This window comes from Gorilla gorilla, chromosome 1 (assembly GCF_029281585.2).
Source record: "Gorilla gorilla gorilla isolate KB3781 chromosome 1, NHGRI_mGorGor1-v2.1_pri, whole genome shotgun sequence".
Taxonomy (NCBI): domain Eukaryota; kingdom Metazoa; phylum Chordata; class Mammalia; order Primates; family Hominidae; genus Gorilla; species Gorilla gorilla.
In genome coordinates, this window is record NC_073224.2 from 202,392,270 (window position 1) to 202,408,729 (window position 16,460).

At 47.6% G+C, this 16,460-nt stretch overlaps 3 protein-coding genes across 3 annotated transcripts in view; 1 reads left to right on the forward strand and 2 right to left on the reverse strand.

Annotated features, from left to right (window-relative positions):
* Window positions 1-4,174, forward strand: part of GNL2 (G protein nucleolar 2) — a 29,576-nt gene extending 25,402 nt beyond the window's left edge. The window contains exons 13-16 of the mRNA XM_019015549.4: window positions 1,690-2,141; window positions 2,631-2,713; window positions 3,220-3,311; window positions 3,977-4,174. Of these exons, the coding sequence (XP_018871094.3) occupies window positions 1,690-2,141; window positions 2,631-2,713; window positions 3,220-3,311; window positions 3,977-4,129 (780 nt within the window). The 3' untranslated portion in view covers window positions 4,130-4,174. The remainder of the gene's footprint in view (window positions 1-1,689; window positions 2,142-2,630; window positions 2,714-3,219; window positions 3,312-3,976) is intronic.
* A 1,649-nt stretch (window positions 4,175-5,823) lies between these two features.
* Window positions 5,824-14,405, reverse strand: DNALI1 (dynein axonemal light intermediate chain 1). The gene is made up of 6 exons (XM_004025480.5): window positions 13,932-14,405; window positions 13,247-13,392; window positions 11,499-11,668; window positions 9,258-9,436; window positions 8,748-8,912; window positions 5,824-5,956 (listed from the first exon to the last, which is right to left on the reverse strand). The coding sequence occupies exons 1-6, from the start codon at window positions 14,076-14,078 to the stop codon at window positions 5,921-5,923; spliced, it is 843 nt and encodes a 280-aa protein (XP_004025529.2). The 5' UTR covers window positions 14,079-14,405; the 3' UTR covers window positions 5,824-5,920.
* A 100-nt stretch (window positions 14,406-14,505) lies between these two features.
* On the reverse strand, window positions 14,506-14,799 carry LOC101132832 (small ribosomal subunit protein eS27-like). Its single transcript, XM_019015541.4, has one exon. It carries the CDS (start codon window positions 14,758-14,760, stop codon window positions 14,506-14,508), a length of 255 nt encoding a protein of 84 aa, XP_018871086.3. The 5' UTR covers window positions 14,761-14,799.
* Between the last annotated feature and the right edge of the window lie 1,661 nt (window positions 14,800-16,460).

The following is a 16,460-nucleotide window of genomic DNA, read 5'->3' on the forward strand; positions in this document are numbered from 1 at the left end:
TGATTTGCCCAGCCACTCTTGACTTTACAACATCACTTTTAAGTTCTCTGAGTTTTTGTTGCAAGGATAAAATGACGTTATACATGTGAAACTCCAGTAGAAAGCTTGGCACATACTTATCTTTGCAATTACCTAAAACAGGCCAGTCATTTCAGGGTCCCCAGACTTAGTGCTCTAATGAACTCTTTTCAATCACAGAATTCCCCCTCCTTACCTTATACTCTTGCTTCAAGATGCCTCCTATCTTAGTCTGTTTTGTGATGCTGTAACAGAATACTACAGATTGGGTAATTATAATGAACAGAAATTGTTTTGGCTCATGGTTCTGGAGGCTGGGAAGTCCAGTATCAAGGCACCAGCATCTGACAAGGGTCATCCCATCGTGGAAAGTGGGAGGACAAGAGCAAGCAAGAGAGGGTCAAACTTGCTTTTATAACAAACTCACTCACTTTTTTTTTTTTTGAGACGGAGTCTTGCTCTGTTGTCCAGGCTGGAGTGCAGTGGCACGATCTCGGCTCACTGCAACTTCTGCCTCCTGGGTTCAAGCGATTCTCCTGCCTCAGCCTCTTGAGTAGCTGGGACTACAGGCATATGCCACCATGCCCAGCTAATTTTTGTATTTTTAGTAGAGATGGGGTTTCACCGTGTTGGCCAAGCTGGTCTTGAACTCCTGACCTTGTGATCTGCCCACCTTGGGCTCCCAAAGTGCTGGGATTACAGACGTGAGCCACCACATCCAGCCAACAGACTCACTCTTAAAATAACGAACCCATCCCCAAGATCCATTAGTCCATTCATGGGGTGGAGCCCTCATGATCTAATTACCTCTTATTAGGCCTCACCTCCCAACACTTGCTGCATTGGGGGTTAAGTTTCTGTATCAGTCCATTTTCATACTGCTATGAAGAAATACATGAGACCGGTTAGTTTATAAAGAAAAAGAGGTTTAATGGACTCACAGTTCCACATGGCTGGGGAGGTTTCACAATCATGGCGGAAGGTGAAGGAGGAACAAAGGCATGTCTTACATGGCGTCAGGCAAGAGTGTGTGTGCAGGGAAAGTGCCCTTTATAAAACCATCAGCTCTTGTGAGACTTAATTCATCACAGGAGCGGCATGGGAAAGACCCGCCCCCATAATTCAATTACCTCCCACCCGGTCCTTCCCACAACACATGGGGATTATGGGAGCTACAAATCAAGATGAGATTTGGACACAGCCAAACCATACCAGTTTCCAACATATGAATTTTGGGGGACACATTTAAATCAGAGGACCTCTTCAAATGCCTCTCTTAGTACTGTTCTAATCTGTAACACCCAGCCTGGCCTTCATTTTTATGTAGTTGTGTGTGCTGATTTTGCATGTGCTTATATCAGCAGCCCCCTACGGAAGGTCTAGGGAGCCTTGCTTGTCTATGATAAATCATTGGTTGGTTTTAATGGTTTAAATAGTCTTAGTTGGTTCATCCGGTGGAACTATACATGTATTCCTTTGATCCTAGTACTGATCTCTGGGCTTAATGTACATTGGTTTAAAAATAGATTATTAAATGACTCAAATTTGGGTGTTTTCAATACCTTCCCTTAGTCCTGAGAAGAGGACTGTTTAAGAGCAAGATATGAGTTCAGAAATTCCATTTTTCATTTTCTGATTCTATTTATCTCCCCCATTTCTACCCCTTAATAGCTTCCACCCTCCTCATCTTTGGAAGTTGTCCCAGAAGCAGCCCAGAACAATCCAGGGGAGGAAGTCACAGAAACTGCAGGTGAAGGGTCAGAATCCATCATTAAGGAAGAAACAGAAGAGAACAGTCACTGTGATCCTAACACAGAGATGCAGCAGATTCTCACACGAGTTCGGCAGAACTTTGGTAAAATCAACGTGGTGCCTCAGTTTTCTGGGGATGACCTGGTTCCTGTGGAGGTGTCAGATCTTGAGGAAGAGCTTGAGAGCTTTTCTGATGAAGAGGAGGAGGAACAGGAGCAACAAAGAGATGATGCGGAAGAGTCTTCCTCGGAGCCTGAGGAGGAACATGTGGGAAACGACACCAAAGCCGTTATTAAAGCACTGGATGAGAAGATTGCCAAATATCAGAAGTTTCTAGACAAAGCCAAAGCCAAAAAGTTTTCAGCAGTCAGGTAATATTTTCATCTTCTCACAAATTGCAGATTTTCATTCCTTTCCCAAAAATTTGCCGTGAGTACCGGAGCCATATTTTTACATGGGATTATTGCCGTTTGTTTGTTCGGTTGGGTTTTTTGTTTGTTTTTTGAGACGGGGTCTCGCTATGTTGCCTAGACTGGCCTCACTCTCCTGGGTTCAAGCAATACTGTCATCTTAGCCTCTTAAGTAGCTGTGACTACAGGTGTGCACCACCACACTTGGCTGTTATTGCCATTTTAAAAAAGTGAACTGTAAATTTTGTAAAATTCAGCTGCCTGCAGTATGAGAAGCTTTAGAAACACCCAGGGAGGTACAAACATGTTGGATATTGACTTCTTCCACTGGTGATAACTACTTGGATAGGAGTGGGGTTTCTTTAGTCTGTAAGTTTGTCGCAGGTCTCCAGGTCAGTATGTGATTCGGGCGAGTGAGAGGAGGAATGTTACTTTGCTTTTCTGTTTCAGAATATCCAAGGGACTGAGTGAAAAGATATTTGCAAAACCTGAAGAACAAAGAAAAACACTGGAAGAAGATGTAGATGACAGAGGTGAAGTTAAATTATTTCAATCATTTAGATGTAATTTGCATATTTAGAGTTTTGAGAAACCTAAGTTCAGTCTCCAAATTATCTCAGTCATCTGCATAAATGTTTGTCATATCTGCCAGATTACTTTAAATTTACATACTGTTATGCAAATTGAATTACCTGCTTTTCATTCTGCACATTTTTTAGGATTAAATTGGCAATTCAGGAAACTTCCTAGAAAGGGTTCATTATTAACCTAGAATCCAAGGGTGGGTCCACAGACAGAGCGGGGTGTGTTTCCTGCATTTATCCATTCCTCCATTTGACCATCAGCTTTCACACTGAGAGCATGGCTTAGGGCATCCTTACCTGGCGGCCTCCCCTTGGCCTGCTTTACTCACCACTGTGCTCACCCGCTCTGTCCACATTGGGTGTCCTCCTCCTGATACATCAAGCTTGTTCCCACCGTTGGGTTTATAGGCAAATTTTCAATAGAAAATTCCTGTTTGTGTATTGTTTGTATCCAGCACCTTCCAAAAAGGGAAAGAAGCGGAAGGCACAAAGGGAAGAGGAACAGGAACATTCAAATAAAGCTCCCAGGGCGCTTACATCAAAAGAAGTAAGTGTCGTAGGTCTTAAGTATGGCCCAAGTAGAGTAACTAGAACTCCAGTTGTCAAGACCCACTGAAACAAATGGTCCAGAGCTGAATCCCAAGAACCCCAGTCCTCGTTGACCTAGTTGAGGTCAGATAAATAGGGTCGGGGCTGGCCCACTAGATGCAGGTCCTTGAGTCCATGTCATATGTTTTAGGAGTTTCTAATCAACATCTCCACACGAGTGGACTATCCTCTAGAGGAGTCAGTTTCTAGTCCCAAGGGAAACGACCCGATGAGCAGATCTGCTTTGGGCAGGTCACTGACCTCTGTGAAGGACAGCTTTGGAGCTGAGCTGTTCAGAGCTAGAGTGGGCCCTCTGGAGAGGAGAGTGGTTAGCAGCACTCAGCCTTGCTGCAGGGGACTTGTCAGGAGTGATGCAGAACAGATTCTTGCACTGGATAAGGGTTGGATCACATGTGGATTTGTAACTTGGAGTTTCATAAGTCACAATGGAAGAGTAACCTTAGGTCTATGGGGGAGCCCTCCCTCATTAGCACTGCTTCCAGTAGCTGTGGAAGCAGCACGGGAAATAGAACACAGAGGTGAGAAGCAGAGACTCCTGTTTTGTGAATGACTTTCAGGGTTTTGTTGTTTTTTTTCTTCATCTTTTCTTGCCATTTTTTACAGCGGAGGCGAGCAGTACGACAGCAACGGCCGAAAAAAGTTGGTGTGCGCTACTATGAAACACACAACGTGAAAAATAGGAACAGGAACAAAAAGAAGACCAATGACTCAGAGGGACAGAAACACCAACGCAAAAAATTCAGACAAAAGCAGTAATGTTGAAAAGGTTTTTATTAAATTATATAAAAACATGGTTAGAAATTGTGTTTTCTTCCTGCCCCGTTGACATTTCTAAGGCCCTAATGCATTTGTTCTGAGGTTTGACAGTTGAAGCCCTTCACCAGTGCTAGGGAAATAAAGCCTCCTCAACCTTAAGGATTTCAGTGATAAGAGTCTGAAAGTCTAGCACTTCAGGTAGACTGTGGATGAACTAAGAGGTTCCACAGTCACCCTGTCATATAACTGTCTGACAGAAATAGGGGATGAGGTCTATGAAATGGAAAGGGTGGTATTTCTTTTTTATTGGTAATGAATGATTTGGAATAGAAGCATACAGAACTGCAAATTTCAAGGACGTTAGTGTACATGGCCTGGCCTTTGAAATACAAGGAGAAAGTTGGGTGTGGAAGAAATAGGAGAAAACTATAGTAATTTCTGCCTCATTGAGTCTGTGAAGTGGACCCACTTATGGCACATACATTCCTGTCTTAGAGGCCTGGAACTAGCAGATCTCATGGAAAGAGTTCTTTCCCATGGAAATGACAACACAGGCAGGTCATTTGAGTGGAGCCTTAAAATTCCTCAGGATACTGGATCAGGGTAAAAGCTGCTCCTTAGATTCCAGATGAGAATGTGTATGGTGTGTTCAGCATAGGGAACACAGCTTTTCTGGGGAAATGACAGTGCTTCCATTGTGAGCCTTGAAGCTCACTGAACCCAAGATGGATGGCAGGTGGAAGCTCTTCTAAGGAGAGGCCCTTCTTACGCCTCTTTCTGGGGAACCTGAGCATGTTAGTGCCTTTTAGGTAATGTTACTTGTGCAGCCTAACTGAAGGATGAAGTCCTCCAGCTTACCACTCTAGCCCACCCTGGCTTGCCCCGAACTAAAGATTTATGTCACTCATTCAATCTTCTGGGTCTACAAAACCGGGAGAATGGAAGAGAAATACTAAAATGCAGTTGTCTAGCAGCCGTACTCCAATCATTAGTCATTAGACCTGCATGTGAGATTTAGTTACCTCTTCAGTTGTTAATTAACATCACTACTTAGGGGAGTGCAGAGTCAGGGCTTGATTTTCTGCAGGATAAGGGGAACAGATCTGTGCTGGGGGAAGAGCTGAGTTGCAGACAACTCACAAAGGCCACTGTGACTAGTATTCCTTTCTGGCAAACATTTACTTTCTCCAAAGCCATGGGTTTGACTCTGCCATTGTTTCCTAACGTAGGCAGTCTGAAACTGAGGAGGAAGGGGTCCAGTTGACTCGGAAGTGGGGATAATACATTAGAAAACCAAAGCTCCAAAGTGAGTTAGAAATGCATTAGAGTAGGGAAAAGAAGACATTAAGTAAGGAAGGCCAGAGGCCCAAGAAGCCCAAGTTAAGGTAGAAGATGAATTGTGAACTAAAAGTTTTAGGGGCAGAGAAGCAGATTCATTTGGCCAGAAATAAGTATTGGTATAGAGTGATGATGAGAAAGCAGTGGCTTTCTTAGAATTTGGGTTGGCAGTTCCCAAGGCTGGCTAGTAAGCCACACACGGACACTAACAGGGCCACACCATCTTCCATTGCCCAGCCAGGAGTCTGGCTGGCAGACCTTAGATGTCTGATGACATTGGAGTAATAGTGTGACTTCTGACAAATACCTAGGTGGTGTTTAGGGGAGGTTACGGCTTGTTCACTCAGGAAACTAGCTTTTTATTACAAAGGGCTTATGATAATTTTATTGGCTGCCAGAGGAACACAGTAAATAACTCCCAAGTGTCTTGTTGGAAATTAATCGTGGAAATTATCACTTCTTTGGTGCAATAATGCCTTCCAGTTGGGCCTGAAAAACAAAAACAAACTCCATTAATACTTGAAACTTGCAGCCTGATACAAATAGCTGAGAGGTGATCAAAGTCTCTGGGAAGAAGAATCCACATGCTGTCACTCCAAGGGTTCTTTTTCCCCTTGATCCCCAAATCCATATTTTCTAGATTAGCTAGTTTCTAGCTTGGCATACAGTCTTTAGTATATGAGGAGAAGCCAGAGCTGTCCTGGTTTCCACACAATAATGGCTCCGGGTATGATATAAAGCATTGAAAAGGATATTGAATGCATTGTTGTAAGGGCTTTTCATGGCTCAGATTTCAGGCCAGAATATGTCTGCTAAGTTAAACATTTGGCTCTCTGGCCGGGCGCAGTGGCTCATTCCTGTAATCCCAGCACTTTGGGAGGCTGAGGCGGGCTGATCGTGAGGTCAGGAGGTCGAGACCATCCTGGATAACACGGTGAAACCCCGTCTCTACTAAAAATACAAAAATTAGTTGGGCGTGGTGGCAGGCGTCTGTAGTCCCAGCTACTCCAGAGGCTGAGGCAGGAGAATAGCATGAACCTGGGAGGCGGGGCTTGCAGTGAGCCAAGATTGTGCCACTGCACTCCAGCCTGGGTGACACAGGGAGACTCCGTCTCAAAAAAAAAAAAAAAAAAAAAAAAATTGGCTCTCTGGTTTAGGATCCTGGGAGTTCTGCTGGGACCAGAGGTTTGGGAAACAGCGAATTTTCAGCCACTGAGACAACTTGGCACACAATTAGAGAAATGCTGCCAGTGAATACAGAGCTGTCCCTCTTTGTTGGGGGGTGGGGGTGGGGAATGGAGTTTTGCTCTTGTCACCCAGGCTGGAGTGTGATGGTGTGATATCGGTTCACTGCAACCTCTGCCTCCCGGGTTCAAGTGATTCTCCTGCCTCAGCCTCCTGAGTAGCTTGGATTACAGGTGCACATCACCACGCCCAGCTACTTTTTGTATTTTTAGTAGAAATGGGTTTCACCATGTTGGCCAGGCTGGTCTCAAACTCCTGACCTCATGTGATCCACCTGCCTCGGCCTCCCAAAGTGGCTGGGATTACAGGTGTGAGCCACCACACCCAGCCGAGAGCTGTCCCTCTTTATGTAAAGCTTAAGACACTTGGGAGTTATTTACTATGTTCCTCTGGTAGCCAATAAAATAATACTGGACAGATCTTTAGGTAGGTCTATCCTGGGGACAGCAAAGCTGCTTTATTTGCAATGCAGTTTTGAGCCAATAAAAATAGCTCACTTCCTGTATTACAAGCCTGTAATTCCAGCACTTTGGGAGGCCAAGGTGGGCAGATCATGTGAGGTCAGGAGTTCATGACCAGCCTGGCCAACGTGGTGAAACCCCATCTCTATTCAAAATACAGAAATTTGCCGGGCGTGCTGGCACATGCCTGTAATCCCAGCTACTCAGGAGGCTGAGGCAGGAGAATCGCTTCAACCCGGGAGGTAGAGGTTGCAATGAGTTGAGATGGTGCCATTGCACTCCAGCCTGGGCAACAAGAGCAAAACTCCGTCTCAAAAGAAAAAAAATTTAAAAATGCCAACTTCTAAAGAATCTTTCACCCTGGAGATTACAAGATTGCTTTTAAATGTTAGAAACATGCTAAGGTATTTGGTTTGCTCTTGTTGCTAATCCAGGAAGAACTGAGGAACTCAGGCTTATGAAAAAGGAATATGGCAGTTAAGGAAAGCAGCCTCAGAGGCTGCTAAGGAAACAGATTCATCTCTGGCTGTGAAAGTTTCTTGCTTTTCTTTGTGCAACAAGAAAAGTTCCAGTAGTGGTTAACAGAAAGCCTTCTTTATCGCAAATGGCCAGTCCTGCTGGTGTGTAGACCTAACAAGCCTGCAATGTCAAGATTGCAAGGTTTCTATCTGAGCCTAGGGAGAAGAGGGAGATCCATCCAGGGTCCTTTGCCAGGGCCATGGGAGAAAGCCACTAAATGTCAGTAGGCCATCTTTCCAGAACAGTGATGCTCAAACTTCTGCAAACATTAGAATCACCTGAGACCTTGTTAAAGCACATTGCTGGACCCCAACCCCGAATTTTCTGATTTGGTAGATCTGGGGTGGGCCCAATAATTTGTCTTGCTTTGCCAGGTGAGGATGATGTTGATCTGGGGCCTACCTTTTGAGACCTTTGGACCAAACAGCTGGGAGTTGCAGTGCCTGTAGCATGGCCTCCTGCCCAGCTTTGTCCACCAGCCCCCTCCCTCCTATCACCTCAGCTGGATAAAAGACCACTGCTGGCATCGGACTTCGAGGAAGAGCACCTGTGCCTGGGTTCCCCGACCACATTTCTGGGGAAGGTTTCTGATTTGAAATGGTTCTTCCTCTCAAAGGGCCCTGCTGCCCTTTGACTTCTTCCCTGGTTATGCCCTGAAACAGGGCCTCAGAGGAGACAGCCATGGGATAGCACTACCACGCAAGCCACCTGGAGCCCAGCCCCCTCCAGGAAGGCTCCAACATACCAGCTTCCAGGGGAATGGAGTTCCACTTTTTGCCATATCCACCTCTTCCTTGAGGATGGGCAACTTTTTTCCAGGGAGAAGAATCCTCCACTGGAGAGCCAGGCTGAGGCGCCTCAGAGATTTGGAGTTGAGAGTAGAGACCCCCTCTGGAGCCCTCCCCTTCTCCCACCACCAAAGTCAGCTTCCTTTATCCTTTGGCAGTGCATGTGGACAAACATTTAAAAGCCATGGAAAAGGAACCGAATGCCTGGCCTGTGGGGCTGGGTGGCAGGGCAGGGGGCACCTCCACCCCAGCCTACGCGTTGATTACCTTCAGCTGCTGATTTGTTCGCTTCAGGAACTGAATCTCCTCATTGTGCTTCTTCTCCTCCACCTGCCGCCTCTCGCTCTCCCGCTTCTCAGTGGCTTCACATTTTGCCTTCTGCTCGTTCACTTGCCTCTCCAGGTCTCTCTTTTCCGTCTCCAATTCTGCGATCTGAGGAGAGAATGCCCAGTCATCCTGGGATGTCGCCAGGTGAATGGAATGGTGTGAGCCTGGGTGGAAGGGACATGGGACATGACATTGCCAGGGTATATACTGCCACCCAGTGGGAGGTCAGTGCCTGGCATGGAGCGTCCACAGCGGAGACAACTCTGCCAAGACCACCAGGCTGGCCATCATACTCAACCAGGGGTCCCTCACTGAGGTGATGCAAGTCCAGGTGTCGTGACTGTCAGGAGAGCACCTTAGGAGGTCAGAATGTAGTGCTGGAATGACAAGCACGTGGCCCTGAGGTTTACAGAAGAGATGGGGCCAAGGGTCACGGTAAACCCCACTCACTTTCCTCTCCATGTCTGACTTCCCCTGCTCAGCCTGCAGTGCCTTCCTCATGCCAAACGCCACGCTGCTCTCGTACAGGGTCTGGTAGGCAGCGATGGTCATGCGGATCTCGTCCCGGACTCGCAGCAGCAGCAGCCCCCTCTCCGCACAGTTGATGGTGACCTCCCGGATCAACTCATCTTCCAATGCACACACACCATGAGATCAGACAGGGCGTGGGGAGGGGGCTTGCAGTATGTCTACTGCAAACACCCTTCCTCTTGGGAAGGACATTAGGGTGTTCTCGCTTGGAGACAAAGTGCAAGGCCTCAGAGAAGGGCCTCGGGGAGGGTGCCTTCAGTGGCCCAAAGAGCCTTGCCATGCAGTCACTCCTCTGAACTTGGCACTTGTGAGTAGCACAGAGTCAGCAAGACTGGGTCGGCCAGAGCAAAGGAGACAAGAGGCTCTGGTTTGTTTACAGCACTGGGTCCCCTCCCTTCCTGCCTTAGGTAAAAACTGGTTACTACTCGAAAAAACCTGACTTTTTCTGTTTAAAGATGGCAGCTGTTTTAAAGCAGCTGGGACATCCTGTGTGCCCCCTTGGCTGCACTGGTTTGAGGGAAATGGCAGGGTCTAGAGCTTGCCCATCTATCTCCCCATAAATGCTGACCTGGAGGGCAGACCATAATAACACACGGATAGGGAAGCCTGCTAGACCCTGCAGCTGCCTGAGGGTTTGGAGGTGGTTTGCAGATCGGCGTCCATAAAAGCCAGTGAGACTGGGCTGGGGGACAGCCATTTGACACCAGCACTCAAGGAGGTGCATCTTAAATCTCTCGTGTCTGTGGGTTAACAACAAATCACAATATTTTTCTGGACCAAGGGCCAAATATTGATGGATGGATGGATGGATGTAAATACTGAACATTAATCTTTCTGACTAAAAAATTAGCACATGCTTATTATAGAAAATCTTTGAAACAACAGATGGAAGTTATCGTTTTACTCCAAACATCTGCTAAGGGGTGAGGAACTCAAGTTGCCAAGAATATAGTGGCTGGCAGCTGGAGGACTTGTAGAAGAGGCGGGGCTGATGTAGGGAAAAGAAAGAGAGATCAGACTGTTACTGTGTCTACGTTGAAAAGAAAGACACAAGAAACTCCATTTTGACCTGTACCCTGAACAATTGCTTTGCCCTAAGATGCTGTTAATCTGTAACTTTGCCCCAACCTTGAGCTCACAGAAACATGTGATGTATGGAATCAAGGTTTAAGGGATCTACGGCTGTGCAGGATGTGCCTTGTTAACAAAATGTTTACAGGCAGCATGCTTGGTAAAAGTCATCGCCATTCTCCATTCTCGATAAACCAGGGGCACAATGCACTGCAGAAAGCCGCAGGGATCTCTGCCCTGGAAAGCCAGGTATTGTCCAAGGTTTCTCCCCACGTGATAGCCTGAAATATGGCCTGGTGGGATGGGAAAGACCTGACCGTCCCTCAGCCCGACACCCGTGAAGGGTCTGTGCTGAGGAGGATTAGTAAAAGAGGAAGGCCCCTTGCCGTTGAGATAAGAGAAAGGCCTCTGTCTTCTGCCTGCCCCTGGGAACTGAATGTCTCAGTATAAAACCCGATTGTATGTTTGTTCTGAGATAGGAGAAAAAACGCCCTGTGGCGGGAGGCGAGACATGTTGGCAGCAATGCTGCTCTGTTACTCTTTACTCCACTGACATGTCTGGGTAGAGAGAAGCATAAATCTGGCCTACGTGCACATCCAGGCATAGTACCTTCCCTTGAACTTATTCATGACACAGATTCCTTTGCTCACATGTTTTCTTGCTGACCTTCTCCCCACTATCACCCTGCTCTCCTGCCACATTCCTCTTGCTGAGATAGTGAAAATAGTAATCAATAAATACTGAGGAAACTCAGAGACCAGTGCCGGTGCGGGTCCTCCGTATGCTGAGCGCCGGTCCCCTGGGCCCACTTTTCTTTCTCTATACTTTGTCTGTGTCTTATTTCTTTTCTTAGTCTCTCGTCCTGCCTGAGGAGAAATACCCACAGGTGTAGAGGGGCTGTCCCCCTTCAGCTGGGAAGGGGAAGGGGGCAGTTAGCTGTTGCTGGGTGGGTCAGGCAGGGGGAGAAGAGGGGATTCCAGCACGAGATGGGCTCCAGCTCCAAGGTGCTCAGGCTCGGATCTGTGCTGAAGGTGAAGGGAAGGGAGCAGTAGGGTGTCTAGTGCCCACCCCTCACCTGGCTCACTCACCAAAACACTGTGAGTAGAGTTCCCTGCGGACAGGGCAGATGCCTGTTTCCCTGGCCTGCCGCTGCTGCAGCTTTAAGTCTAACTGCTCCTGGAGGTGCACCACGTCCATCCTGGTGCTAGGGGTGCTGGACACCTGCTGGATCCATAGCTGCGTGTCTTCCACCCACTCCCTGTGGCAGACACAGCGAGGCTGAGCAAAACCCGTTGACTTAAAGGTCCCTAGCACATGAGCAGAGGGCCCTTTAAGCCCTCTGCCTGAGTAGTGGTGAGGGGCAGCTTTGCCACCAACCCACCAGAATCCTCCATCCCTTGGGGTGTGAGGCTCCAAAGCCACACCCACTATGCTGCCTCCACAGGGATCTTGGGAATCGGTAGGTGGTAGACAATTTCCACCTCGGCAACGGGCCTCTGTGAAATCATTCCCCACTGTCCCAGATCTTACCCTCCTAACATGCTGAAGACCGATTTATGGTTGTTGCTTGATGTGAACAGTAGGAACTACCCACCAACTTACGGGGTGGGAAACACAGGACATCATGAACCTTGTGCAAGCCAGAAAGAGGCAGATGTGTGTATCAGGGTGGAGAGGTTCATGAAGGTGTGTGCCTGTGTAGGCCCCCATTTCCCTTTTCCTCATAGCCTTACCAACTGTGCTGTCAACTTATTACATAAAAATAGATGAAAAGGCATGTCCTTTTATCAATGTGGCTGCAGAAGAAAAAAGCAAGAAAAGGAGATCATGTTGGGCAGGGGTGCTCTGCTATAGCAAATTCTCAAGGAAGGCCTGGAAGAAATGAAAGGAACCAGGAGAATATCAAGGGGAGAACATCTTTGGCAGTGAAAACACCAGCTGTCAGGGCCCTGTGGTAGGAGAGTGAATGAGGCATTTCAGAAATAGCAAGTGAGGCCCCTGTGGATTCAGCACAGTGAACAAGAAACAGAATAACAGGAGATAAGGTCAGGGATACATCGTAGGCCAGATCATGCCACATCTTCCAGGCCATTGTAAGGATTTTTGATTTTAGTCTGAGATGGGAAGCCACTAAAGAGTTTCTGGCAGAGACTGGCATGATCTGACTTATGACTTAGGGGCTGTATGGAGGATAGATTCTAGGAGCAGAGTGGAAGCAGTGTTTTCAGATAGGAGGCCACTGCAGCAATCCAAGTGGCCACCAGTGACTAGGAGCAAGATGGTGGAAGCAGAGGTGGTGAAAAGTGGTTGGATTTGGGAAAGAATTTGAAGGTGGAGCCAAAAGAATGTGACGAAGGATAGGACACATGCTGTGAGAGTGATCTAAAGGAATGAAAGGTGGTTTGAGTCCCTAGTAAAAAGGAGAATACGGGGGATGAGCAGATTGGGGAAGGAAAAAATTGTGATTTAGTTTGAATATATTGAGTTTGAGATGTCTATTAGATATCTTCATGAAGATAATGAGGAAGCAGAAGACTATATGGTCCTGGAGTTTAGTGGAGAAGACAGGGCTGGAAATACACATTTGGGAGCCATCAGCACATAGGTGGTATCTAAAGCCATGAGATTGGGTGACAGCATGCAGGAAATGAGGGTAGATTGAGAAGACGTCTCCCACCACCCTGCCAGGATCCAGCCATATGTAAGTTCTAGGAGCTTTGTGATACTGGGAGGAAACCCCAGCCAGGAACAGAGGCAGAGTGCCTCCTCCCACACTCCCAAAATCCACGATGCAAAAGCTTAGGCCTTCTCCCAGCCACTGCTCCTACTTTCTTACCTTGGGGGTAGTATGGCATTCAAGATTTCTTCTGCCTGCTTTGTAGGATCTGGGACACAGGGAGTTGAGGGGAGCTTGGTCTTGGGTGGCTGTGGGGCTGAACCTGAAGGTCCAGGCTGCTGGGGGCTGACTTTCAGTAGCCGAGCCTGAGATGAAGGCACAGGTGAGGGCAGGAAATTGTTCAGGAGCTCAGCTCCACACATCCCCAACCTGTATATTGCTCCAGGTCTTCTGCACAGCCCTCCCCTCTTCCTAGCCTACTTTGGGTCGGTCTTCTCAGCAGAAATTATGTCACAGAGCTGAAGGAGGCCATGAAGTCTGGCCCCAGCTCAATGCTTGAACAGGTGTTTCTGGCACACGTGCTCAGGCATGTGCTTTCACACCTCTGGTGATGGGGAAATCACTACCTAGTCATCTATTCTTGGACCCGCGTACCATTAAGAAGAGTGAGCCCCATCCATCTCCCTGTGACCTCTTTCTCCATCCTAAATCTGCCCTCTGGGGTCACACCCAACATCTGGGCTTCCTATACAATCCTCTCACCCTCCTTCTCTGACTTCCCAATTCCCTTTACTCCCAGTCGCTGCAATCCCCGTCCCTTGAGATTCCTGACCCTCCATGCGGGAATGTGTCTTTCCCTATCGGAGTTTCGAGGCTCCTTTGTCTCCCGAGCCCCCGTCTTTACCTTGGGGCTCCGTTTCTCCGTGTTCCGGCTCACCAGCACTGGGGTGTCGTACTTGAGCAAAGAGTCTGCGGGGGGAATCATGGCGGAGGCGAGAGTAGCAACCCAGCAGCTGCCCTGTCCAGCGTGGGCCTTGTTTGCCGTCACCATGGAAACCGCCCCCTCACTCCCGCCCCCGCGCTTCTTGGCCTGGGCGGAGCTTCGAAGTGGGGCGGGGCCAACAGCCGGCGAGTTTCATTCCGTGCCTCCTGGGCAGAAACCTCTTGTGCCTCGCTTCTTAGGCCTTCTGCTCACCGGTTCGCCCCTGTACTCTTGGAGGCGAGGAAAACGGCGGTTCGAGTCCCTATGCTCCGTCTAGCTAGCGATTTGAAGTGGGCAGATCACCTTTGCCATGCTCCAATTTTGTCACCTGAAAAACAGGAGTCATCTCCTGACTCCTCATGAAGGGTTAAGGGACAATTCCCAAAGGAAGTCATCTGGAGTTCCTAGGTTTTTTGAAGGTTTTTTTTGTTGTTGTAGTTGTTCCCAAAATGTGTTCATTGAGATTGTTTCCCACTCATCTTGATTCAGAGTGCTTTTAGTGCTGCTTCCTCCTGAAGGAACATCCTTCTGTAAGCCTCACTTTTCCTCCTGTAGGCTGGCAGAGGACAGTGGAGCAGCCAACACACAAAACTGCCGTTTGTGCATGGCTAAAGACTGTGGTGATTTTATAGCATCCTGGGCATTTCACATCCATGAAGTAGGAATTGGGGCTCTGCACCAGGCGTTTCTTCTTGTGTTTCCTCTTCTCCTCTTCTGGGGAGGGATGAAGGAGATCCTTTGCGAGAGGCATGTTCTCGTGGGTAGGTCGTCACCGCAAGAAAGGGCTTGTTTTGATTTTTAAATTGAGACGTAGTCTCGCTCTGTTGCCCAGGCTGAAGTGCAGTGGCGTGATCTCGGCTCACTGCAACCTCCGCCTCCCGGGTTCAAACGATTCTCCTGCTTCAGCCTTCCGAGTAGCTGGGACTACAGGCGCGTGCCCCCATGCCCGGCTAAATTTTGTATTTTTAGCAGAGACGGGGTTTCACCACGTTGGCCAGGCTGGTCTCGAATTCCTGACCTCGTGGTCCACCTGCCTCGGCCTCCCAAAGTGCTGGGATTACAGGCGTGAGCCACCGCGCCCAGCCTGAAGTATTTTTCTAATTAAATGGAGAAATGACAAAGTAGGAGCCAATGGGAAACCTCCCCTTTGCCCTCTGAAGATTCGCTCAAAAATCAATTCACAAAAGGCAGATTAATTGGAGAAAAGGCATACAAATGTATTTAAAATGTATGCACGGGGAGAATCACAGTATGATTACCCACCCTGAAAAGGGTTCAGAAGCTTATATACCCTCCTGGTAAAACAGGTTTATGAGGGTGGGAGAAGGAGGAATTCTGTTCAGGGATTACTAGGCAGAATGAATGAATAAGGGAACAGAGATAAATTTGTAAATAGTTTTTTTGTTTTGTTTTGTTTTTTTGTTTTGGTTTGGTTTTTTGAAGACAGGGTCTCACTCTGTAGCCCTGGCTGGAGTGCAGTGGTGCCATCACGGCTTACTGTACCCTCCAACTCCTGGGCTCAAGCGATCCTCCTGTCTCTGCTGGGACCACAGGCACGAGCCACCAGCCCCTGCCAAATTTAATTTTTTTGTAGAGACAGTCTTGCTATGTTAGGCAGTTTGGTCTCAAACTCCTGGCTTCAAGCGATTTTCCTGCCTTGGCCTCCCAAAGCGCCGGAATTACAGGCTGCAGCCACCGTGCTCGGCTGTAAATAGTTACTTTTGACAGTATAAGGGTCTCTGGCCAGGTGTGATTACATTCTTGGGAGGAGAAGAAAGAAACAATTATTCCTTTTGGTAGTCTGGATCTTAGGCAGATAAAGGCCTGTGCTTTGGGAGAGATGATGGGCACCGGAAAAGAACATTGAGGCTTCTTCAGTTCAGCTTGTCAGTGAGCCATATTTTGGGGTTTCGGTTTCTGAGCCCCAACAGCATTGCAGAAAGTTCAAGAAATAGAAGAGGAAAAGCTAATGATTTGAAAAGCTAATGATTTGCCCATGGGTTATCATCTCTGATTGCATTTCCATTTCTTCCTCCCTTCTATTTCCAAATGTAAATGTAATTATAGTTTGCACACAATTTTGTATCCTGCTTTATCGTTAACAAGTCAGGGTTTTTAAAATTTGTAAATGGTTTACTAATGGCCACATAACACCCATTAATTTGGCTAACTTCCCTACTGCTGGTATTTACATTGTTTCCACGTTTTGTAATTACTAATAATGTGGCAACAAACAGCCTTGAGAGGTTTGCTTTTTCCCAGTTTTTGTTGTTGTTTGTTTTTGAGACATCCCGCTCTGTCGCCCAGGCTGGAGTGCAGTGGTGCGATCCCTGCTCACTGCAACCTGCGCCTCCAGTTCAAGTGATTCATTTGCCTCAGCCTCCCGAGTAACTGGGATTGCAGGTGCGCGCCACCACACCCGGCTAATTTTTGTATTTTTAGTAGAGACGG

What these genes read in the sequence shown, in the direction of transcription:
- DNALI1 (XM_004025480.5), bottom strand. Translation starts at nt 14,078, where the DNA reads ATGGTGACGGCAAACAAGGCCCACGCTGGACAGGGCAGCTGCTGGGTT. An exon ending in CGGAGAAACGGAGCCCCAAG is followed by an intron (nt 13,393 to 13,931) that starts GTAAAGACGGGG and finishes CCTTCATCTCAG; the next exon opens with GCTCGGCTACTGAAAGTCAG. An exon ending in AATGCCATACTACCCCCAAG is followed by an intron (nt 11,669 to 13,246) that starts GTAAGAAAGTAG and finishes TGTCTGCCACAG; the next exon opens with GGAGTGGGTGGAAGACACGC.
- LOC101132832 (XM_019015541.4), bottom strand. Translation starts at nt 14,760, where the DNA reads ATGCCTCTCGCAAAGGATCTCCTTCATCCCTCCCCAGAAGAGGAGAAG.